The sequence below is a fragment of the Pelodiscus sinensis genome, chromosome 8 (genome assembly GCF_049634645.1).
Source record: "Pelodiscus sinensis isolate JC-2024 chromosome 8, ASM4963464v1, whole genome shotgun sequence".
Lineage (NCBI taxonomy): Eukaryota > Metazoa > Chordata > Testudines > Trionychidae > Pelodiscus > Pelodiscus sinensis.
The window spans coordinates 41117084-41143290 of record NC_134718.1 but is presented as its reverse complement, the minus strand read 5'-3'; the positions used below and the strand labels follow the sequence as shown (position 1 = coordinate 41143290).

The following is a 26207-nucleotide window of genomic DNA, read 5'->3' as shown; positions in this document are numbered from 1 at the left end:
AAAATGGGGGTTTTAAAGCCCTTAGAACAGGTTTGAAACTACTAAGAACAGCACTAACGAAAGAAGGGCTCTAGAACCCAAACTGCATCTGAGAGCCTATGTACTTGTGTGTTCCCCCTAGTTTTCTATTTCCCATTAAGGGGAACACACAAGTGCGTAAGCTCTCAGATGCCGTTTGGGCTGTATAGCCCTTCTTTCATTAGTGCTGTTTAGTTTGTTTACATTTACTATCTATGCTGAAAATCTCAAACTGCACAACACATTTTACAGTACTACTTTTTTAAAAATCCAGACTTATTTGTTAAGCCAAATGACTACTCAAGTTCCCTACCATCACCAGACTCCAAGGGGCCACCTGCACCTCTCCACCCCTACAAGTGCTGTCTCTGATGTTTCTTTTAAGTAGTTACACAATTATTTGATTTGACCCGAGCTGCTGCCTCTGATATAGAGGCAGCAACCTCGGTTGGGGGGGATGGGGGGGGGACGGGGACACGGGCGCACAGCTCCCCACGCATTTCAGCTCTCATGAAGCTGTCTACCACCCCATGCATACACACACTGCTGCCTCTATCAGAAGTAGCAGCATGGGGGAAGAGGGAGAGGTTGGATGCCAGAGCAGCCCTTGTCTGTGGTTGGCCCAGGCTTGCCACAGACAGAGGCTGCTCTGTGGGATGGAGGCACAGCCTTTGTCCATGGGGAGCTTGGGCCCCCTGCAGACAGAGACTGCTGCCCCTGTATCAGAGGTAGCAGCATGGGTCAAATAAATAAATAACTCCTAAGATTTGGTGCAGTCACACAATTATTAAATTAAACAGTATCTAACATCCCTAGCTCAACTAAGGACTGTTGATGCCTCTCTCCCAGAAGGGTGTCTCATACAGACTGTGGCTTGCCCCTGAGACAGAGGCACTAGGCTTGGAGGCCACAGCTGCAGAAGAAACACAGGAATGCCAATTCACCCCAGAAGGGTGATTGGAATGGACACTGTCCTCTGGCAGTGCCCTGAAGACGACACCATGGTCTGGGAGTGACACAGGTTTAGAGTCAGAGTGTGGACGGAGCAGAATGACTGGTGAGATCTTAGCCAGAGCGGGTGGCCTGCTGACAAAGCCAATTCCCAGTGCTACCAGCATGAAGCACTGTGGTTGTGGGTTGACCCCATGACTTTTTCCAAGAAACAGGATTGAGTTTTCATAGAAGCTGCACGCTTACAGAGAGTGCTAGGTCTTGTGGAAGAGGTCCCACTACCCATGTAGACATTCAAGTGCATAGTTAGGAAGTGTCTCGTTCAAAATATCAAGTCAGGTTCTGACTCCCATAAGTCATCAGCCAAATGTGCTCCCCTCTAATAAAGGCTCAAGCTGTATCTGCAATACTAAGCACACAAAAATGTGAAGCCATTAAAATACTGACTGTAGCTGACTTTACTACTTTATCTAAATACAGTATCTAGATGAACAGAAAAGAGGACATTCATCAATTAAAAGTCACTTGCATAAGTCATTTTTAACGTAACCAGAAGTAAGCAGATCTTCACTAACGGAAAGGAAGAAGGAAGTAAATCTGCTGATCGAATGGACTGATTTCTTTTAAGAGTAAGCTACTTCACTCCAAGGAAAGAGGAACTGATGACTGGAAATTGTAGTCTGCCACCTCTATTTTGAAGTGGACACACAGAAACCTCTGGATTTTTAGCATATAGTGTTTATTGAGGCAGAGAACCAAGAACATTAATTAGCAGATAATTGTGGAAAGTATTCTCAAAGTAAGAAAGCCATCATTAATATTCAAATTCACAGATGCACACTTTGTAAATACTGTACATATGAAAGTATCTCAAACAAAAGTATACAACTCTTATTGCTTATTCTAAGGAAAGTGGCACCTTAAAATAGTTTGGTTTATTAATTATCCCAGAAAGTCCAGTTTAAAACACAAACTATGATTAGAATGTTTATTTCAATGTGACTTTTCTGGCACAGTCTTGCCTGCTCATTCCCTAGTCATATTTTTCAGCCCATACTAAAACACTACAGGATTCTAGGACTGAGATTTCTCATCCCACCAGGAGTTCTTCAAGATCCAGAAGCCTTTCCCAATTTTCACTTCACTGCATCAAAGGACTCCTGCTGTAATAAATCTCGTTCTAAAAAAATAGAATGACTGAACACAGCTCCATCCAGAGCTTGTCAAGACTGTCAATTGCAACTGTTAAGAGTAGCATGGAGAAAGAGAAGTCACAGAAAGAAGGGGGAAGGGGAGCTCCCCTCAGGTCAGGTCCACACCGAGAAATTAGATCAACCTAGCTATGCTATTCAGGGCTGTGAAAAGTTTCACACCATACACAATGTACTTCGTTCTGCCAAACTCCCACCGTTGAAGCAGCTCGATAATGGAAGAACTCTTCCACTGACCTAGCTATTGTCTCTCTGAGAGGTGGATTACCTACATCAGTGAGAAAATTCCTATATTAATGATAGGGGTTATCGACATTACAGATGCCTATCTCTACTGCTGTAGAAGTAACCTGAGGCCTTGTTTATGCATCTACCAGCACATGTCAACACACCATGCTGCCTTTGAGCTGCAGGGACACACGTGTTTAGTATTGTTGAACAACATTGTATTACTACCACTTATTCACATTAATAAGCAGTGCCATTCTGTATTAAAGAAATAGTAAAACTAAAAATATACAGAGGAACACAGAACAAAAGACCTTTTCTGCAACTGGTGTTAGAGATATACTGCTCGAGTCCATTCCATGTTAGGTATGTATGCACTCGCCACATGCACCATGGGCATAAGTTTTTTCTTAGTGGTATCCATAGGGGCTCAACTCTGGTGCCTGCATGGGTAGCAACTATATTGTGCAGTATAAAGCAGCACTGCCAGCTCCCCCAACTCTCAGTTCCTTCTTGCCAGAACTGATAGTGGAAAAGGAGGGCGGGTCACGGAACAGTCATGAGCAGCATCTCTCAAAGAACACCAGTTATGGAAAGGATAACTATATTTTCTCCTATTTGCTCATGTCCATTCCACGTTAGGTGACTCCCAAGAAGTATCCTTGAAGGTAGATAGGCATTCATGGACAGGAAGCTTCAAGCACACCTCTGTCGAAACCAGCACAGTCTCTGGCCTGCTGCACAATGGAGTGTGCCATGAAAGCGTGGGCCAATGACCAAATCATGGCTCTACAAATGCCCTGAGTGAGCACAGGTGCCAGGAAGGCTGCAGAGGAAGCCTCTGCCCTCATGAGAGGGCTTTCAAAAGAGGCAGCAGCAGAGCCCAAGCTAACTTAATAGATCTGGATGCAGGATGTAATTCAATTGGAGATCCTCTGAGTGGAGACCAGCAGGCCCTTCATTCAATCTGCTAATGAAGAGCTGGATAGACCTACAAAAAGATTTAGCCCACTCCAGGTAAAACTCTAGCACACAGCAGACATCCAAATGCCTTCTTCAGGTCAAGTTATGCAGCTTGGAGCAGGACGCCAATAAGAAAATATCTTGGTTAATGTGGAAAGATGAAACTACTTTTGGGCTACTCTGGGGCAATCACAATCACTTGAGACTTGTCTCCTTATCATTCACAGCAGTGTTTCTCAACTAGTGGTACGAGTACCCTTAGGAGGTACTTGAGAGAAGTCTAGGGGATACATCTACATAAAGCACTTGAAATTTTTGGGTGTAAAAAGTACAAAAATAATAATCACCCACCCAGCTACGATTAAGTGCTTAAACAAATGTGTTGTAATGGTAGAAAAAAAGTGTGTGAAAACTATTAGGTACTGAGGGTACTTTTTTGAAAAAGAGGTACTTGATAAAAAAAAGGTTGAGAAACACTGATTCACAGGACAGCACTGATCAACTAACTATATCTGCTGCATGGGAACCAATATTGATGTATCTTTGTTTACTATCAGTTTGAGCTGTTCATACATTTCCAGCAACACCAGAGAGTTCTGGACCTCAGACATGGAATGTACTCTGATCAGCCAGCCAATCAGTCAAGACACCAATGTCTGAAGTATGCTGCCACCACATCAAACTTGTAAACTACTATGTACAGACAAGGTTTGTATGAACAGAAAAAAAGCAAAAACTTTGCTAGAGCAAATGAGTGTTCTGTGCTCACTGGTGGTAAGAAGGACCTGAGGGTGAGGGAAGCCTGCAGTGCCCCTTATATTGTGCCATACAGGCACTACCCTAGAGGGTGCCTGAGCCTGTCCCCTACCAATAGCACTGAGGGAAAAGCTTCAGGCACCCGTGCATGTGACAAGCAAATACACAACATGAAATGGATATGAGCAAGCACTTGAACAAGGCTTTATAAATCATGCTGTTTTTAATCACCTTTGAATAAATTTTTGGACCCCTCTCCCTAGAATCCATATGCTTTGAGATAATACAAACTTCTGCACTTAGACCTAACATATAAGAATTGGTTTTATTTCTATCAAGATAGCCAATGAGGAGGTCAAATTAAAAATCTGCCTGTAGGAAAGCCATAATATTTCTTTAGAGACTCATGCAATTTGATAAAATTTTGATAAGACAATTAAACGGGGAAATCTGTAGTTAACTTTTTAATATGAAAGTCTTGTAAACCATTTTTTTTGTAAATTACCATCCACCGTTCTAGAGCTGTATAAAACTGGTTTTACTTAACTGGAGCATCAAAGAATTGAAAACAAATAATTAAAACAGGCTCCATATTTATTCTGTGCACAATTATTTTGTAAACTGTGCTTCAGAGAGCTATACACCTTTATAAAAAGCTAACGGGTAAAGGCCCATTTCAGAAAAATTAAAGGGTAGGGCAGGTAAAGCATGGCAGCAAAGCGTGGCAGCATTCATATGTGATTTTTGTGGGAGAAAGAGGGAATGAGTGGAAAACATTATGCAGCCATGAGTTATAAGAAGTCTATGAAGAAGCAATTTTTCCCCTTGTTCATTAGCAAGCTAGGCCGGCAGTAATAGCATCAGCTCAAGAGAGATGGGATGCAATATCGAACATCTATTTACCAAAGACCAAGAGATTTTTCTGAACTTTATTTGCCCAACTGCTGAGAAATGAGAAAATTGTCTTTATTGATATTAAAATGTAAGGAACTTGCAAGTACAGTTTGGGAAGCTGAAGGTAAGGGGCCAAACTCACCATACCATATAGTGGGGAGGACACAAGACAGACACCAGAGTGACACTGCCAGAAGAAACTCACTTACAGAATGCTCTCGATGTTTGACTCACCTAAGAATATACAAATACCTTAACTTCAGATTACTTTTTTATCTTAATGTTAATCAGGTTGATTCTTCCAACGTGATGCACCAGTTGCCAACTGAATACTACAAGCAAACAGAGTCCATAATAGGAATGGGAATGGTTAATGGTAGGAGCTGGAGCATGGCCTACTGCAGACAGGGGCTGCAGGCCAGCCATAGAGCAACCCCTATCTATGGTGGGCCCAGCCTGTCCCACCACCACCACAGGTAGTGCAAGAGCAGCCTTTCGCTATGGTGGAGGGACCACTGCAGCCTGGCTACCCCTCCTTTTTAATCAGTTAATTAAATGAGATTTTACATTCCCAATCCATATCCCAGAGACTTTCTTCCTCAAGGAAGACGTTCTCATTGCCTTCCTTACTGGGATTTCCATTGAAGATCAGCAATCTTTAAAATCTCAACTGGAGATTCAAAGACACAGGGCATCACCCTTACTCAGGCTGATCACACCCTTTCCTAAAAAGAGGAGGAAGCTCCAGAGCAGTAGTAGCAAGAGAAGTCACAATGACAACACAGAAGTTCCAGACACTATGTCCACTGCCTTCAGGACAGACTTTTTTTGTGGAACACTGAGCCCACAAGAAGCCAACAAAACCAAAACAGATATGGGCACTGTCTGTAGATAATGACTGCATATCCACAGTAAGTCCTTCCCCCCCCCAAAAAAAAGCCCACACACCACACCCTAAGGTTTGTTTTTAATTACGTGTTAACAGATGGTAAGATAATGACAAGGCACTGTGGATTTTTACAGGTGTTAATGAAACACTAACAGGCAGAACCAAACCTGGGACCTCTGGAGCTTAGTGCACAAGCACAGCTGGGCAAGAGGCTGCCAGTGGCCTGCCTAGCACTTTGATCCAACCTGCTGCAGCTCCTGACTCTGTTGCTAATGAGGTGCGGGGGAGGCACAAGCCCTTTAAATAGCAGCAATTGAAAGGGCTCACAGCTCCTGGAGCTAGAGCTGGGAGCCCTTTAAATAGCAGCAATTTAAAGGACTCCTGGCCCATGGCTGCCCTGCCACTCCCCTGCTCCCAGGCCAATCAAGACCTGGGGACAAAGAAGTGTATGAAATCTCTTCCTCCCCTCCCCCGCCAGGGGAGCACAGCACCAGAGGGAACCACTAGCTGTGCAAAATAGGGATGTTAAATTTAGGTTTTGTAGTAATCGAGTAGTAGATAAAAATTCTGTTGACTATTTGATTACTCGACAGGTGAAGGCAACCCGCTCAGTCCCAACTTCTGCAGAGACCAAATCCTGCTGCAGCTCTGCAATTTAAAAGGCAGGAGGAGCCAGACAGCCAGTAGGCCTGTCTTGAAGAGCCAAGCACCACAGACAGGGGCTGCTCTGCAAGCAGCACCATACTTCCTACTGGGAGCCCCATGGCCAGGGACTACTGCCAGAGCAGCCTCCCCTGCCTTCTTCCCCTAGCTGCTTCTGGTAGAGGCAGCAGTGGGAAGGGGTGAGCAGAGACAGTCCTGTGGATGGGGGAAATTGGCTTTTAAGCTCGCTCTACCCAGTACCAATTCCCACTCTCCCTCCACCCTTGCAGCTGCCTCTGATATAGATGCGGGGGAGGGGGAGGGGGGGAAGAAGAGAAGAGAGAGAGAATGTGAGTAGTTGACTTGACTACCCAATAGTTTATTGAGTAGTCAGCTACTCTTACAACTACTCTTTCCCTATTTCAAACAGCTGGCTGTTCTCTTAGTACTGCATGCCCTTAGCAGGACAGAGGCTAAGACTTCATGTGCTCCCCCACGCACAGGCCAAATTGGGATCTGCAGGCAGCAAAAGTCTCCTGTCCCCACTCCTTCCACCCAAGACCCCATCTCTTCCAGGGCAGCCCACAACCACTTCAGAAATTCTTGAAGTTCCCCTCCTTTCAAAAATTATTAGCCAGCTGGCACTCAGCTAAGGCTATAGAGGAGACTCATTCTTTCTTTAAGCCGTCTTTATGCCACTAAGTGGGACAGTGAACCACACCCAGTTGACATGTGGGTTACATTATCAGAGATAAACCATTAGGTTATTTGTAAAATCAAACATGGTCTCTTCCACATCTGCATTGTGCCACGTATTAACCAACATGATTTGAAAAAACAAAACAAAAACAAAAAAATCAACTCCTTTTCTCCTCATGAAGTCCAGGCCTGAGCGAACATTTTTTTCCTAATGTGATATGGAACGGTATACCATGTTTTGTCCTAATATATTCAGTCAAAGCTCTTTCCCTCAGCCTTGTAAGCAAACAAATGTTGTATAATTAAGTCATTCAGCATGTGGGGAAGTTTGTAAACACTGAAAGACCCTTTAAATCAGACTGTTTTAGTCCTGCTGAAACAACTAGAGGAATATGATTTGTTTTCATACAGGTTTCCACTAGTCTCAGACATATGGAAGTCAACTTTGTTTATTCTGTATTGAATTAAGTTCAACTGAGTGAGCTGAGGTATCCACTATGAACTTGAAAAATTACTTGGGGGAAAGAGGGGGCTATCCCCTCCCCCCCCCCAATAAAAGGCAAAACTCAAAAGGGTCTTCTGATTCATGCTAGGTGCAAGTTGCTACTAATTATGATGGGGGCCTCTACTAATAATACAATTAATTCTTAAAAGAAGAGAAGAAATTTCACACAACACAGAGATTTTTACACACCTGCTGAATTATTTTGGAATCCTTTTGAAAGTTTTCTCTAGGAGGAACTTTTCCAAACAACTTCCAGCCAGGAGCACTGTGAAGAGCAGGTTTGAGTTCCTTTGTCCTTTTGGTGAAAAAGTTTCTGGGGGAGGAAAAAAAAGAGAGAGACCATTTTATATTATTGGAATCTTACAATACTGAAAATTTCGACTGGTTATAGCCCAATACATATTTGTAGAGACTTAAATATTGCAAGCACTAGTTTGTATACAACTTTTTCCTTATTTAAAAAAGTGTAAACGACGTATAAAACAAGAATTGTCACATACTATTTTAAATAAATATCCAATTTCTCAAATTTCTTTTGAAAGGATTCACTGCTAAATAGTTTTTTTTTTTTTTAATGTTGAGTGTTTACTGTTGTAACAAAAAACAACAGCATTAGATATCAGAGCAATTGCATGATACTGAAGGACTCGTCTTCTACTTTAAGAGTCCAGAATATTGTTTATCTAGCTTATGACTTTCCAGTGATTTAAAAAAAAAGTCATTGAATTAAGGATGGTGTATATAAGACAGATTTAAGTACATCAGCTGGAAAGTGATTTTAAAAAAAAAGTCTAAGTAAGGATATTAAAATGCATTTATTTAGGTAAACATGTAACTGCTGAAATGCTCAGCAGTTACACATAGGAGGGGTGGGACAAGCGGGAGATGGTGCTCGTGGGGAGCCAGCTTTGAAGCAAGTTCCCCCGGAGCCCTTTGCCCCAGGAAGAGGCACATGGGAAGGTGGGAGTGGGGCGCTGCATGTAACCATGAAGGTTAACGGATGAGCCGAGGCTCATTGGTTTACTGTGTACATGTTCACATCCCTACTTCCAAGTCAAAAATACTACAGACATTGATGCTAATACACTGATAAACAAACCCATGACAACACTTCTAAAATGTGACATAGAACACTTCATACCAAAAAGTTCAGAATATATTTGTGATGGAACTCATCTCCAAGTATTACAGGTTGAAATGTAACAACTCAGTGTTCTAATGCATGGGGGGGGGAATACAGCTTGTTCAGGAAGGACAGGCAAGTAAAGAGGGAGGCAGTCCTATATTATACATCATGAATATACACATTGTTCTGAGGTTCACAAGAAGCTGATAGACCAGCTGAAAATGTATGGGTAAAGATAATGTGGGGGGGGGGGGGGGGAAGAGAAGAGAAAGGAAATGGGGGAGTACAGTAGTAACACCATGGTCTGGTCTACTACATGCCATCATATCAGGAAGAGGTGGAGAAGGCAGCAGTGGCAGTTCTTGAACAAATAAAGGGATACATCCAAAACACCAGTTCTAGAACTGATGAGAGACTAACTACCCACTCTGTTGGAAAATTAATATGGCAAGCCACAAAAGTTCCAGTAAGTTTTGGGAATGTAGGTGGGACAACTTTTCATTTCAGAAACCAAAGAAAGTTCTTTTTAGCTAGTTTCTACTTTAAACGCTTTAACCCTGAAAATCAAAAAAGGAAGCCTATAAGAAAGTAGAAACAGACAGATTGCTAAGGAGGAATACAAAAGAAAGACTAAAAATAGCTTTAAACTACTAAATAAGATACAAGTTGGCATCTATACTTCATATCCAATATAATTAATGTTACAAAGCAGTTACAGTTTGAGCACCATTTTCACATTCCAATTTTCTGAAACACACACACTTAAGATAAGGCTGAAAATCTGTCCACACCTTTCTTTTAAAAAAAAATCTCTGCAATTATAAATATATGCACAATGGAGAAATGTATACATTCTTTTCCAGTGTGACATATACTAGATTTTTTTAAACATACAAAATCGGAGTAACAAATAGCTGAACTTGGGAAATTAAAAGCTGTGACTGGAAAAAAACCTCACTCACTTAGCATGAGGAATGTTAGATATTTTTTATTTTAGTAATCCTGTAGCCACAACGATTTTTAGTGGTTACATAGTTACTAAAATGCTTTCTGCCCCTTGAGGGTAGAGCCAGCAGCCAGTGCATTCCCGGCCCCACTCCTGAGGAGCACCCTGCCACCCTGTGCTGCTACCTCTGTGCTGGTAACAACAGCGCAGGGTGGCAGGTGGAGCGAGTCTGCAAGGGGAGCAGATTTAAACATCAGGTCCCCACACAGACTAGTTTCCACCTGCCTCCCTGCACTGCTGTTTCCAATATGAAGGTAGCTGCCCCTGTCTGTAGGGTGCCTCAGCTCCCTGAGGATAGATGCTTTTCGGGCATTTCATGGAGAAGCCTTTGTCCGCTGGAAGCTCAGGTCCCCTTTGGAGAGGAGCCACCTGCCAACCATGCTGCTGACTCATACAGCATGCTCTTCATTTAAAATTTGGACTGGCGAGCTGGTACTGAGCCAGTCTGCTGGTCAGAGTTTAAAATGCCAAGCACCAGTAGGCGAGTGTTGTGGTTAACCAGGACTGTTAAGTAATTGCTTATCAGTTATCAGGTTTAAAAACACACACACACACACACGCACACACAGCGCACCAGCTAGCTGTTAACATCCCTACTCAGCACATGCCCAGTAAGTGCATCTTAAGTACTACAATAATACAAATGCAGAATGTTTAAAGTTTTTCAGCAAAGCCCTGTGAAACCAGTTGTCCTGTCTGATAGAGGGATTCTCATAAAATGGCAAGAACTCCCATTAGAATTTGCACAAACTATAGTGTAGGTCTACCATTTTAACACAGCAAACATTAAAATCACCAAAATCTGCAGAGATTTAGCATCAGGAACAGAAGAGAAATTCATGCTTAAAAAAAACTAACTAGGAATGCTAAATATCAGTTAATTGAATAGTTGATTAAACTCATGAATTCTTATCTATTCATTCTAGTGTCCCCAGGGGTGGGAGTAGGCAGCCAGTGCACTCCAGCCCCACTCCTGAGGGGCTCCTTGCCCCTGCATCAGAGGTAACAGCGGAGTGCCAGGCGGGAGCTAGTCATAAGGGGAGCCAGTTTCAAAATTAGCTCCCCTTGCCAACCAGCTGCGTGTCACCCTGCACTGCTGCCTGCGATACAGAAGCAGCAGCAGCACGGGATGGCAGCAGCTCCTGTCCAAGGGAGGGTCTGAGATCCCAGAACTGAGTCAGGCTGCCTGCTCATCTAATACACTTTAAAAGCTGAGTTGCAGTAGGGGTAGGCCTCAGACCCAGCCAGCCAGCCTACCAAAAAATTTACTGGCTGGGGGCAGGGTGAGGGTGGAATGCATGTAGTCTATTAGAATTAACTGATAAGCTTTTGCTTATCGGTTAGTCGACTATACTGTTACAACCCTATGTCCTAAAATTACAGAGTTGGATCCCTCAGTGTTTATGACCATCTTTATTCTTGAAGCTCAAACATATGAGAAAACAATAGTTTCCAGAATTTCCATTGCCAAGTTAAAACAGCACAGTGCAGACTGCCAAAAAAATATCTTCAGGCAAATATATCAGCAGTGACACTCCCTGTTTCACTCAAATTACCTCAATATGGTGTGATCATATTAAAGACACATTTAACTCTTTTTTTCAAAAAAGGCAATTACAAAAATATAAAACAGCATTGTTAATGCAATATTAAGTAGGCACACAACGTAGCTTAGGGGTTCATCTACACTGCCCCACATTTCAGAATAGGGATGTTGACATTTGACTGTACAATTAACCCATAAGCCTAGGTTATCAGAGGTGGGGGGGGGGGGAAGAGGACGTGGGAGAAGAGAGGAGAGAAAAGCAGGAACTGATGCTGGGGGAGGGGGCAGCTTTAAGAGAGGCAGCAGTAGTACTGGGGGTGGGTAAGGGAAGGCTGCCATGAAGCAGCCCCTGTCCGTGGGGTGGCAGGCAGCCAGTCTGTGCAGGGAGCTGGACCAGCTCCTTCCTGGAACTCTGCACTGCTGCCTCTGATGCAGGAGGTATTCCCAAATGTGGGGTCAGAGGGCAGGGCTGCTGGCCTCATCCTTGTCCCCAGGAACTATAGAATACTCAAGTAACAGATGACAATTTATGCAGTTACTCAACTATTCAATTATCCAGCATCTAACAACCCTTCTTCAGAATAGCAGACTGTAGACTCAGCAGTTCTCAGATACTGTATGCAATATTTTCTCTGATCTTTTGTCCCTTTTTATAAGATTCTTACCAATAAACATTATTAAAGGCCATTCCAAGTTGTGACAGACTACAAAACACAGGAATGGTCACGCAGCTTTAAGGCTTCCTTCATCAGCCAATGTATAAAACAGTTGAGTCTAAATGGCTGACCTAATGTTTAACCTGTTATCCAATAAAGTGGGATGCAGATGAGGTGCCACTCCAGTCCAGCTGGAGCAGCCCACAGCCCCATGCCCACCAGCAGGTTACTGGTTAACCAGAAACCCACTTGTTCCTGGTTAACCAGAACTGGCAAGCATCACCTATTTAAGGATGTGAAAGGTTAACAGGTTAACCTTCCACAGTCCTAGTCTGAGTTATCAGTCACTCCTTAGAAGGTTTCCAGCTTCAAGGTCATCTTACTACACATTTGGTCAGTAGCATGCCAGCAATCATTTCTAGTCTCATAGAATCCAAGGGCAGGAAGAGACCTCAGGAGTTCAGAGTCCAGCCCTCTGCCCAAAGCAGGCCCATCCCAACTAAATCATTCCAGTCAGGGCTGTGTCAAGGAAACACTTAAAAACCTCTAGGGATGTGGTGGAATCTCCATCCCTAGGTAAACCATTCCAGTACTTCACCACCCTCCTAGTGAAATAGTTTTTCCTAATACCCACTGTAACTTGAGACCATTGCTCCTTGTTCTGCCATCTGTCACTACCATGAACAGCCTCTCTTCATCCTCTTTGGAACCTGCCTTCAGAAGTTGGAGGCTACTATCAAAGCCCCCCTCACCCTTCTCTTCTGTGGACTAAATAATCCCAAATCCCTCAATCTCTCCTCGTAGGTCAAGTGCTCCAGCCCCCTAATCATTTTGGTTGCCCTCCACTGGACCCTCTCCAATGCATCCACATCCTTTCTTTAGCGGGTGGGCGGGTGGGGGGACCAGAATTGGATGCAATATTCCAGATGTCACCTCACCAGTGCTGAATAGAGGGGAATAATCACTTCTCTAGATCTGCTGGAAATGCTCCTCCTAATGCGCCATTAGCCTTCTGGGCTACAAGGGCACACTGTTGACTCATACCCAGCTTCTCATCCACTGTAATCCCCAGGTCTTTTTCTGCTGAACTGCTACCTAGCCAGTCAGTCCACAGCATATAACAATGCTTTGTATTCTTCCATCCCAAAGTGCAGGACTCTGCACTTGTCCTTGTTGAACCTCAGATTTCTTTTGAGCCAATCCTCTAATCTGTCTAGGTCACTCTGGACCCTATCCCCGTCCCCCAACATATCTACCTCTTCCCCCAGCTTAGTGTGTCATACACAAACTTGCTGAGGGTGCAATCCATTCCCTCATCCAGGTCATTAATGAAGCTGTTGAATAAAACTGGCCCTAGAACGGATCCTTGGGGCACTCCACTTGAAACCAACCAGACATCGAGCCATTGATTGCTACCCATTGGGCCCAAGAATCAAGACAGCTTTCTATCCACCTTACAGTCCATTTATCCAATCCATATTTCCTTAATTTTCTGGTAAGAATATTGTGGGAGATCATATCAAAAGCTTTGCTTTAAAAAAAAAAATCAAGATTTATCACAACCACTGACTTCCATGTCCACAGAGCCAGTTACCTCTGCATAGAAGCTAATCAGATTGGTCAAGCATGACTTGCCTTTGGTGAATCCACGTTGACTATTCCTGATCACATTCCCCTCTGAGTGCTTCAGAATGGATTTCTGAGGACCCCCTCCATGATTTTTCCGGGGACTGAGGTAAGGCTGACTGGTTGGTAGCTCCCTGGATTGTCCTCCTTTCTCTCTCAGATCAGTTGCTCTGTAGAATGCTTACAGGGCCAGTAACATGTGTGTAGAACATCTACATTTTTCACAACATTGTATGTCTCCAGCAATGTAATTTCAGATTCACCTAACCTGTTTCAGGGCTGAAAATAAACCAGCTTTCATATATCCTTGTCTAGTTTCTCAAGGCACTTGTATGCCAGCCTCCAAATATATGGCACAACACTAGTTCTCTCTCCCTCAAAGACTAGCATTTTGAAGAATTTAATCACTGTTATATGGTTATTTCAGAAGACTTTTTGTGACTGTTCTGCTAACTAGAAAACTTTGTACTGCTAAAGTCAGTAAGTTTCTGTCAAAGTGAGACTTCCTTATTTAATGCATTTTGTTCTTAGTTTTATCCATGGGCTTAGCTTATTTTATACATTTCCTTATCAGCTTGACTGAATTTACATTACTGCCCTAAAAATATTCTTTACACTTTTCCCAGATATATATAGCAACTCTAGCATATTTATATTTCTAAGTACAAACATTTTAGTTGTGAAGACTACAACCACTCCTGTTTCCTACCTAAAAAGACAGCCCATCTTACAATTTAGAAACTTAATCATCAGATTGCATTTTAAATCAGTTAACAAATAACCCTATATAGCATGTACCCAGCAGCATCTTTTCCATCTCAAAAAACAGTACCTACAATACTAACCCTGTTGAATCATAATGTATTCTTAAAAAAAAAAAAGTAGCTTCTCTAAAATGCGCTGGCTAGAAATATAATTTCTGAGGTCAGTCAGAGCAGCATCTGTACCACCATACTCTAGGATATTCTACCACACAAAGATTAAAAGGGAGGACAGACAAGCCAAACTTGTTTTACAACATCTTGGTTAAATGCCAAAAACAAATGGGCTGAACCAGCTAGAAGATGGCAGCCATGTGCGAGAATAAGATTCTAGTCAGAGAAAAAAACATGTAGTCAGGCACAACTCCCAGAGTGTTAACTATGTTAAGAGCTGGCCCTGTTAGTAACTAAATTACAAAGCCAGCTAGGAGATGAAGTTTTAACAAAGTCAAAATATGCCTGAAGGATAAAGAAACTGAAAACTTGCACCAGGCACAGAAGAGAAAAATTTACATTGTTTCACTGATCCCTCTTGCTGAACTTAGAAAAGGTGTTCCTGGGGAAGTGACTAGTGTCTCTAAAAAGGTGAGACTCCTGTGGGAGATATTACTAGTCACTGAATGGGTCCATCCATGAGAGAAAAAACAAGAGATTGGGGCAGATTAGCAATTCTACTTGTTTATGATGTAGCAAAAGTTTACAAACTCTGCTTAGAGCTATGAATTACAAGAATTAGATCCTTTCCACTGTACTCTGGTTTGATTAAAGAGAGGAGATAGTTTATTAATAAACGTTTCCTACTGAATATACTGGTTCCACAGATTACCATTTTCATAACATCCCCTGATGCAGGTGTTGCAAAATGTCAACAGCATCAGGTAATGAAACTTGCAGGAGTACAAGAGGACTGCAGTGAGGTAAGGAGGTGTTCACATCAAGTTCTAGCTCTTCGGCCACATCCTCACAGTTCTTCATTGCACCACGTATGTTATAGCTTAGTTTTTATCCCCCATCCTCCAACAACTTCTAATCCTCTCTTGTGTATCCTTAATGCCTCCTCCTGCTCATCACTTCATACCTCTTTCACATGGACTCCAATGTTCTTACCTCTTTGTAGGAAACATCTTTCAAATATCTCCTATAGAAAAAAATACTTTATCTCCCCTTTGCTCCCAACCCTCATGCCTGACTTCTATGGAAGTTTGCCTTCAGTTGGAAGCTTCTCAAAGCAGGGAACATCTCACTTGTATTCTAGGAGAATCTTGACCAAAAACATCTGCTCTTAAAAATAATCCTTCCAATACAGGATCTACACATGAGGTTGTATCCAATCATACTAAAACCATCTGTTGAAGACAGGAGAAACATATCCTAAAGTATCAGAGGGGTAGCCGTGTTAGTCTGGATCTGCAAAAGCGACAAGGAGTCCTGTGGCACCTTATCGACTAACATGTATTCGAGCATAAGCTTTCATGGGCAAAGACCCATGCATCTGACAAAGTGGGTCTTTGCCCACAAAAGCTTATTCTCCAATACATCTATAAAGGTGCAACAGGACTCCTTGTCATTTTTGCAGATCCTAAAGTGACTTCCTGAAATTCTTCCATGTACTTTGTATGCCTTCAAGACAAACCAGAGATCTGACAGATCTACATTATTGACATTTACCAGATTTGTTCATTTCCTCTTAGAGCTGGCAAAAATATAATAAAATGTCACTAAACACAATATTACAGTACCGTCCCTTAGATAAAGCCAGTATACTAAGAAGTAGGTATGCAAAAATATACAACTTTCTGTATTTTTCTCTCTTCATACAAACAGATTCTGTGTTAGGGATTTTGTTGGTACGGTAGTTGAGAATCACTTGGCCTTTATGATAGGGAATACCACCCATACCATCCATCAGCTCAGCTTGTCACTGGTAGCACAGCAGAAGCTGTAATACAGACAAAGCTCCAACAACTTATAATATTTTACCACCATGTCAAAGTTCCTTTTATGGGTACCTAAAACCTTCAAACGTTAAGAGATACAAAAGCAGCATTCTTTAATACAAACATGAATAGCCCTTTGCAATCGTAGATGTGCTCAGTGCTTCATTACTGTATCAAGCTATTTCAAAATGGAATCCCACATGGTCTACAAATGTTTCCACCCCACATATGACACAAATCTACCGTGCTTTGAATATTCTTGATAACACACTAGGTCGCTGTAGTAAAGAAAGCCATATTGTAGAACTTCAGAGTTACAGACGCCAGTGTAATGAACTGTTCACTTAACACATCTCATTTGGTACCTGAAGTAAAGCAAATACCATATAATACTGTGCTAAATGTAATCTATTAAAATAAAAGGGAAAGCAGCATTTTTCTTTTCCATAGTAATGTTTCAAAGATGTACTGAGTCAATTTTCAGTTTTAATTTTTTTTAAGACCATGTTTTGTTCAAAGTTATAAACATTTCAGATTTATGAACAACCTGCATTCCTGAAGTGTTCATAACCTTGAAGTTATACTGTATTAACTGACACAGTAGCCTTTGTTTGCCTTTTGGATTTCAAATGCAATATTGAAGTTGTACAATTTACTTTTATGTATCATCATCCACGTTATTCAAGGTGTTTCATTTTTCCTTAGGAATACATCTTGTTAGTAAATACTCAAATTAGGGATGCTAGATACCATGTAATTGAATAATCACGTAATCGCATCAATTTTAGTGGTTACATGACTATAGGATAGTCCCCAAGGGCAGGACCAGCCCCACTCCCAGGGAGCCCCCTGCCACCCTGCTGCCTATGATACAGGCACAGTCATGTATGGTGGCAGCAGTCCCTGTCCCTGAGGGGCCCAAACTCCCCACAGACAGAGGCTGCGCCAGCATCCATGCAGCAGACCGTCCGCAGTGAGCCAGGGCTGTCATGGACATAGGCTGCTCCTCAACAGCTTCCTCTGCACCTCTCCCTGCCTCTGCTATGCTATGTCTGATAGAGGTGGGGGAGGGGAGGGGGAGGAGGAGGAGGAGGAGCATCAGCTCCTGCCTGCCTCTCCCCCACCTCCACCCCCTCAGTTCCATAGGAGCCAATAGGCGCAAGGAACCAGCTTGAAAACCAGCTTCCCATGTGTACCAGCTCCTGCTTCTCCCCACCTTCTGCCTTGCTGCCTCTATCAGAGCCAGCAGCATATGGGATCTGCTGCTCATGGGCAGCCAGCTCTGAAGCCAGCTCCTCACGGGTACTGGTTCCTGCCTTTCCGCCCCTTGCTGCAAGCAGGGAAAGTGCATGTAGTCATCAGGATTAACCAATAAATTCAAGCTTATCACTTAATTCTGTAGTTGACTACATTTTGACATCCCTAACTCAAATATCAGGAGATTCGATGCAAGAATTGTTTTAATCTATCAATTAATGAGTAACTTCTATTATGAACCAGACAGAGGTTTTAAGTACCACCTTAAAGTAAAGCAAGATTCAATATTTTTGGAAGCCAACACAGTATTTTCTGTTCTGAGGTGCTCACTTAAATTATTAAAATTAATGATTCAGGGTACGTTACTGTCATCCAAAATGACCATAATGTCCTCCTTCCCTGAACTCCACAAGGAAGAAAACTCAATTCAACACACTGAGCCCTTCTTGCACTCTGCCCACTTTCTACTTCTCCCATAAGCATTTCCATGCCCCTTATGTAATAGTGCCCTTCCTGAATTAATCCATGCATCTAACTAACCTCTGCCTTTTCAAATTTCCACTCAAGTTCCACTTCTATCACGACGGATGCAAATACATACATGGTTAACCGATGAGTCTGGGTTCACTGGTTAACATGCACAATTACATGCAGACCCTTCCTCCCCTCCCCACACCCCCTAATGCTGCTCCCTCTGTATTTGAGGCAGCAGCAGCAGGACGGGTGGAGGGGAGAGCTGGTATGTGCAGGGAGCTGGCTTAAAAGCTGGCTCCCCATGTGTACTGGCTCCTGTGGAACTGCCTGCCCCCGGCATGTAAACATGTAACCACTGAAATTTTCAGCGATCATGTTTACATAAACACATGCATTTTAATATCCCTAGTTAGCTATACCTCAGAGTGCTCCCCTCTCATATCAGGCCAACAGAATTTCAGATTTTACACAGGAGACTTTTCCAAGAAGCTTCATATTTAAAATGCTCATCTGCTGAAACAGTTATATGAGGCTTCATTACATCATTTCTATGGCATCACCACAAAATTCAAACAAAATTTGCAACCAACACCAACTTCCAGTATTTTGAACTTCCACAAGTCATAAAAGTAGAATTGTTTTGATTATACTATATTCCATTAGGGTCTGCAGTTTGAGATCAATGCCATTGGAGTCCTGCATCACTTAGAGCAAAATGGGAATTTCTTCATTAACTACTTTTAACATATTTAGGTTTAAAAATGTTGCTGTTAACAATAAAGCAATTTTGTTTTAAACCAAAAATATTTGTGTTAAGAAAAGTTTAATACAAATGTTAGCCATTCAGGCACCTACCAATTTTGTGCATGAGTAACTTTACTCAGATAAATGGGTTTACTGATACACGTTTATTATAAACAAACATGCTTATATGTATGCAGGAAGAGGCCATTGTTTTCAAATATATTGTTTTTGCTTATAGCAGCTTTGTAATTTTCAATGAGAGCCTACAGGTAGTCACATTTTAAAAACAATTTTAATGTATATTAATCTAAAGCATCAAGTTTTGAAACTAGTTATACAACAAAGCGTCAACATTGTTTACATCTATGATTTAAAGAAACTGATTTGAATTATGATCATTAGGTTACTCTACTCTGCTAAATTTTATAGTCTGGATATTGATCTCAAATGCAGAAGTTCTCATGGTTGATGAAAAATTTACAAACTTATTTTTAACAACTATTCAGAGGCATTTTATATTTAAGATAAAATTTTGAAATTGGTCACTGCTTTGCAATGTTAATTTAACTATACCCATTTCTAATGCATGTTGTGTTCAATATATAGGATTACTAGAAAAAAAACAGTCAATCTTCCTTATCTGAAAAACTGTGAACCACTAATATTGCATTTTTACACAAAGAGTTAATTGTGTGTTAGAAATTCAACTGAGGTTAAGAGGAGAGAAATCATCATCAAGTGCCATAAATGAAACTGATGGAGATTATACTATTTTGTATATTTAAATCCATTGTATAGGTTTTATATCATTTTATACTAGATGTCAAAATGCATGAACTGTACATTTTTAACAACGAAAACTAGGTCTCAGAATAGTACAAAGCTGTAATCTGAGTCAGATAAGGGTCCATTTATCAAGAATAAAGCATGTCTTGTTTTATGCAGATTTATATTCTTGACTAGCTTGCAGCAGTCATTCATTCATGAAGTCAGGTGCCAGTGTATCCAGGAAACAGAGTCAGACTGCATGGGGACAGGAGTGTCCCCTAATGCTTCATTACTTCCAGGCAAAGTTTCAAATTTTGAATCATTTGGTATCTTCAATTTATTTTGAAAATGTAATTTGAGTACACTTCAACACACAATTCTCTACCCCAACCACTAAATTTCAGGTCATGCAATCCCTCTCCTTCTCCTTCACAGCCACACAAGAGTTTGCAGTTTAAGAGTCCAATACAAAATTTATTGGGAGCAACATAATTTAAAATAAAAAGTAGTTTGCAGAGAACAAATTCTATTACATCTTTGTTGTTTCACACGCCAAGTATTATGATAATGGGATATAAGAAAAACAGTAAAGGAAACTAAAAGCAACACAATATTTGCATGTGGATGAAGTTAGTGACATTAAGAGGTGAGTCTGTTAAAGAATTTATAAGCACTGCAAATGTAACTTAATATAACCTATAAATAATTCATCACTAAAGAAATAAAGCCTTCTACATAACCATCTACTAGCCTTACAGGTTGACAGAAAGGTTACAAAGTCTTTAAAAAAAAATTTGTTTTAATTTAAAAAAAAAAAGGAGGGGGAGGCTGTGCATCAATTTTGTAAGAATTAACGCAACAGCAGAGTGCACATCCTTGGAATGTATTTCATGCAGAAATCAAGCTGCAAGGGGCCAAAATGTCACTGACTGTCAAGTATTGCAGAGCTGCATTATGTGGCATAATACAAGAGTTATTTTGTTGTTTATACATGTCCAATTTTACACATCTCAAACTAATCATTTGCAAAAATCAGAGAGGGTAGATAAAGGGCTAGACCAATATATCCTGTTCTGGGCACCACAGCTTCGGAAAGATCTGACCTATGAGAAATGGTAAAAGAAAAAAAATGGGCATGTTTAGTTTTGAGCAAAAAAAAAAAAGTCACTAATGGGGGACATGTTCTCCATGTCCACTGAAATTAGGCCATGAAATAATCGTCTTAGTCTCCAGCAAAGGAGAAGTAGGAAAAGGTCTCTAGTTATACAGGTAGTTAAGGTCTGGAATAGGCTTTGATGATGAGAGTGACTGTGGGAATCCCTCTCAGTGCAGATTTCTAAGAAGAGGATGAAGAAACACCTGCCAGGCATGATCTAGATTTACTTGGTCCTGCCTCAGATGACTTCAAGCTCCCTTCCAGTCCTTTGGTTCTAGAATTACAGAATCCTAGAACAGTGCACTCCAGTCTCATACACAAAGAGATGAGCGTTTGCAATTACATAACTGCATATATTAATCGTCTAGTTATATTTTAAATTTAGAAATGTCTATTTTATATTAGCCATTACAAATATTACACAGTCAACAGTGACCACCGTGTAACATACTAAAGATCAGACACTTGAAAAAGTCAGTGCACTAAGATCAATTCAGAACAAGATGTCCAATCCATATTCAGTTTATTTTCACTGCACTAAACTTAATCAGAAAAGTCTGCAAAGGTAAGTGTCTGGTTCAAGCGGCAATCAGCGGCAATCATTTCTGGCCCCTCTGCCACCAGCCCCCTCCAGCCAAGGCACGAACCTTTTCCTCTCAGCTGGTTCCCCCCCGGTCCCCCTCCCATTCCCCCACTGCTTTGTCAGTTCCCACTGCTCTACCAGGCAGTGCCATCACCTCTGCATATCTGGCTCCAGCTCCTGCTACCGTGCCGGGCAACCCCGATGGCTCCTCGCCGGGTTCCCACTGCCACGCCATGCAGCCCCACCCCCTCTGCACGCACCAGGTTCCCACTGCCAAGCTTCTGCTGCCACTCCAGGTAGCCCTGCAGCCTCTGCTCTGGCACTAGCCCTCCACTGGGACTTTCTGGTCTTGGAACATCCATGGTCCTGCCAGATCACAGATGCTGCTGGGCCAGAGAGTCCCAGTTAAGAGAGTTTCAACCTGTACAATGATCTATTCAGAAGATTCAAAAGAAAACCCACTGTCGCTATTGAGGTTTCACTCATAGGGCAATTTTAACAGTTCCAGACCTGTTCCTCTTAAAACAAAGCTATCAACTTCTATAACATTTAACTGCTTTAAACAAAAACAAAAAAAAACCTCACCTTCTAGCCCTTACAGTTGCAAAGAACCCAATACACAAAAAAAGGGAGTGTAAGGGCTTGTCTATACAAAGCAGCAACGGGGTGAGATTTGTAAAGACACATCTCAATGCAAGCACCAGTAGCATCTACCCAGACAGTGTATCAAAAGTATACTAGGAAACTTCTACCAGGAAGCGTCAAGGTCTGCCCAGACCAGTTAGTATGCTTTAGAAGCCACACAATTTCCCATAGTGCAAATTGTTGCTTCATGTAGGCAAGTTCTAAAATTATTATTGCATTGTCCTCTCAAAGTCTACACACAGACTACTCCAAACTGCAACAAAATAGAAACCGAGGCTTAATTTAGGCTAGAAAAGTTTTGCCAATGTAACTATACCAACAAATCCTCCTAGAGTAGATGCTGCTTATATCAGAAGTGTTGCCTCCTCCCCCCCCTTTCCCCCCCCCCCCCCCGTAGCATGCCTTACATTGGTTCCTCAAATAAGCTATAATGGCAAAGACACATATGGCCAGTATACAACTGCATCTATATCATTATGGTTTGCCAGAAAAATAATATTGTGAGAAATAAAATTACATACCCCCCTACACCCAACATTAGAATATTGGCATGGCAAAAGTTTGTAGCACAGACGTGGATTTAGCCTTGTCAGTCTTCACTGCTTCCCAGAAAATTACTCAATATTCTGCTACTATTTCAGAAAACAATAAACAGCAAGAATGGGAGTTATTAATTTGAAGTACTTCAAAAAAATTGAAGCAGCAGAGCAGAAAGTAATGGAAACAAAAATGACAAAGTGAAGAGACACATAGCAGAAGCACCAAATTCCTGAATACTGAAGTTGGGGGTAAGTGATACCAGATACCTCCCTTAATTCATCTCCACAACACTCAAGAGGCTCTTTAGAAAGAAAGAACAAACAAACAAATTTATCAGGCAGTTACTATCTTGAAGATAACTCCAAAGGAGAATCCAAATATGGCATCCAGGACCAGTAGAAATCCTAGCAGCCTCCTCTTTTCCAAAAGCTGCAAGTCTGCTTCTCTCCTGAGCATTGTCTCTGCAGAGCAAAACTCTAAATTTCACATCCATCTTTGGTTAGTGGATTTACTCTGATTTCTTGTAAGATTTACAAACCTTGTGCATGAGAATACTATTAGTCAACGAGATTTTAGATTGCACACTCATACCTGAGACTGACTTTGGAAAAAAAGATGGAGAGGAAGGGGGAAAAGAATGAAGACAACATAGAAAAGTGTGAATGTGGGTAAATAACCATTCTCTCTCAAGCCAGGCCATGTCCCCTGAGACAAGTTAACCATGTATTATGTAGGAGACACCCCAGAATTATGTAGCTTTGCTTTTTGAACTTTTCAAGTTTACTCCAAAATAGCTTAGCACTCAAGCTAGTTGGTGGCTTGCACCTTTTTCCAACCTCTGCTTATGAATGAAAAGCCACTTCTTTAAAAAAATCACTTTGCTCTCTGCCCCTCAGTAACTTCAGAAAATGATAACAGATGGAGAATTGCTGTCAAAATTCTATAACTCAAAAAAGTTTATTTTATTCCTCAGCAACCTGTGGCTAATTAACATGGATCATGTGGATACTGTAGCTACTTTGACATGTAAAGTACTCTTTAGTTATAAAGTCAACAAACTCATCATCTTGAAAAACTTGTCTACATATACAGCATTGCATTGGCTGTTCTAGTGCTCAATGAAGACCATCACTTCTAATCAGTGTAGGTACTCCATCCTCTCCACAGGCAGTAGTTATGTCCAAATTGCATAACAGACATTCAGGGGTCTGGAATGTCCACATCCCTCAATGATATACTTGTACTAATATATGCTTGCAGTGTACTTGAGGGATCCCTCTTCTTTGGACTCCCTCCTAAGTAAACTGCCTCTTTGGTTAGCAGAGACAACAGATACTCAAGTTCTGCACACAATCCTACCATTACTAGAAACTACTGCTAACGTGATTAGTGTTACTTTAAATTGTTGTTAAGCGTCCATTTAAATCTTAACAGAGTAAGGCAGTTTGTGGGGGGAATAATAGGACTGAGGCACAGTTCCCAGAGCTAGGACAGCACGGCATTGTGTCATCTTGGGAGGATCTCTGCAGACTAAGGACTAACCCTATTTTTGAAGTTTATTTGTTCCATCACCTCAGTGCTGTCCCTGTTCTCCCAGGCACCCGGGGCCGGGCGGGCGGTCTCACCTTGCGATGAAGTCAGCGATACCACTGCTGCTGCCGGCGATGCCGATTCTCTTGGGTTTATCCGCCGGCTCTTGAGGAGGGGCCGGGGCCGGGGCGGGGGCCGGCGTCCCGCCGGGCGGCAGGTGCTCGGGGGCGCTTCGGCGCCGGCTCACTTCGTAGGTGTTGCGGGAGTTCAGGTTAATGTCCGTGAAGCCCAGAGGCCCCGGACGAAGGGCTCCCGCCGCAGCAGCCCCATCGCTGCACTCCCAGGGAGTCCGTCCGCCGGTGGCGGCCTCAGACGGGCGTTCAGCCCCAGCCCAGCTGCGGCGCGGCGGGGTGTTCCCGGCTGCGGCACCAGCCTCCGGACCGGGCCCCAAGCAACAACTCTTCAGCGGCTCTTCGAGGGCAGCCCCCGCGCCACCCCCCGGCTCCGGCTGGGGCTCGGGGAGGAAGCCCCCGTTGGGCAGTCTCGCTTCCTCCTCCTCCGGCCCCGGCTCGCTCCGCACGGCCCAAGCAGGCGGCGCCTCCGGCGGCAGCAGGAAGCCGGCGTCCCCGTTGGTCATTCTCCCGCGGGGGCCCAGGGCACAGGCAGCCCCGTTGGGGGCTCTCTCCGGGCAGCACTTGCCGCCCAGCCCGGCAGGCGCTGCGGGGCCGAGCTTCCCGGCCAGGTACCGCTGCAGCAGCAGCTCCTGCCCCGAGCCGCCGCTCAGGCTCCGGCTCCCATCCCGCTCCCCGTCCTCCTCCTCCTCCGCCTCCTCCGCCGCCGCCTCATCCTGCCGGCCCGCGGGAAACAAGGCTGCGCTGCCCTGAGCTCCGGCATCGTCCGGCCCCACCATTTGCCGCCCCGCAGCCCCAGGGCTGCCAGTGGCGCAGCTGGGGCGGAGGGGGCGCACGAGCCCCCCCGGCGCAGCGGACCGAGGGGGGCGGGCGCGCGCTACTCGCCGCACCGGGAGCCGCAGCTACCGCGGGCTCCGCTCACCGCATCGGACGGCAGCCGCGGGGAGCCCGGCTCACGCAAGCGCACAAGAGCGGCGCCCCTGGCTAAAGGCGCTTCCAACCATAGAGAGCCAGCGCAGACGACCCACCCAGTCAGCCTTGGAATATCCGGTATCATAGAGGTGCCACCTAGATAGGATCCTCCCTGGAGGAGGGGAACCGCGGATCTTCTTTAGCATAGGCCATGTAGGACCTCCTTACGTTCCGTTCCCTTGCCGTATTCCACCTAACACTCCCTCACTCACATGACTCTGTTTCCATGAGGAAATGCCATCAAATCCCAGCCACGCCCAACTACCATAGTCCAGGTGAAACTACCTCCTGTAACAGCAGAGCCCAGTAGCCACAGGTGTCTACAGACTTCACTGGTGTCCGATGGAGCCATTTAGTTCCAATATGCCCGTGCCCCTTCATTGCACACTATGTGAGTAGAAGGCTGGACAAACAGAAGGTGGCGAGAACCAGGCCCTGTGTGGTTAATATCTGGTGTGGCCTAGAACTGAGAAGTTAAAGCCAATGATAACATTGATTACCTCTTGCACAAGAGAGGCCCTGGAGGCAGCTTCATACTTTTGAAGTGGCACAATAAGATCGGAAATTCCATCTAGACACACACAGCTCAGGAGTCTAATCTCGATTCATAGTCAGCAGCCACAGAAGCCATAATAGCCTCTTTTTGACTGTTCCTAAACAAGAGGTTTCCAACCTTTTTAGCTCTTTTATTTCAAAATGGGAAAGAGATAAGAGATGACAATATTTAGATACAAATTCTTCTCCCTTTATACTAGGGATGTTAAATATCAAGATCTTGTACATTTCAAAGGAGGAATGTGGAACTCTGCATTAACCCCGGGGCAGCAAGAAGTCCTGGTGATTCTGGGCTCCACAAGGGCGCTTACCTTTTGAAATGCACAAGAGTCACCAGGGGATGCCAATTCCTCATGTAGCCTGGCATCAGCAGGGGACTCGGAATCCCTCACTGACCCTGGAATCCATGCTGTACTACCACTTTGAAACACCACAAAG

The 26207-nt window shown here is 43.2% G+C and overlaps 1 protein-coding gene across 2 annotated transcripts in view; it reads right to left on the bottom strand.

Moving 5' to 3' along the window:
- TBC1D12 (TBC1 domain family member 12) overlaps positions 1-25370 on the bottom strand; it is an 83892-nt gene extending 58522 nt beyond the window's left edge. The window contains exons 1-2 of one of the 2 annotated variants that reach the window (XM_075935142.1): positions 25271-25370; positions 7946-8069 (exon numbers count right to left, since the gene is read on the bottom strand). In XM_075935142.1, the coding sequence (XP_075791257.1) occupies positions 7946-8069; positions 25271-25299 (153 nt within the window). In that variant the 5' untranslated portion in view covers positions 25300-25370. Of the gene's footprint in view, positions 1-7945; positions 8070-24206; positions 25229-25270 lie in introns of those variants that run through there. The other variant, XM_075935141.1, reaches the window with a different exon arrangement.
- Between the last annotated feature and the right edge of the window lie 837 nt (positions 25371-26207).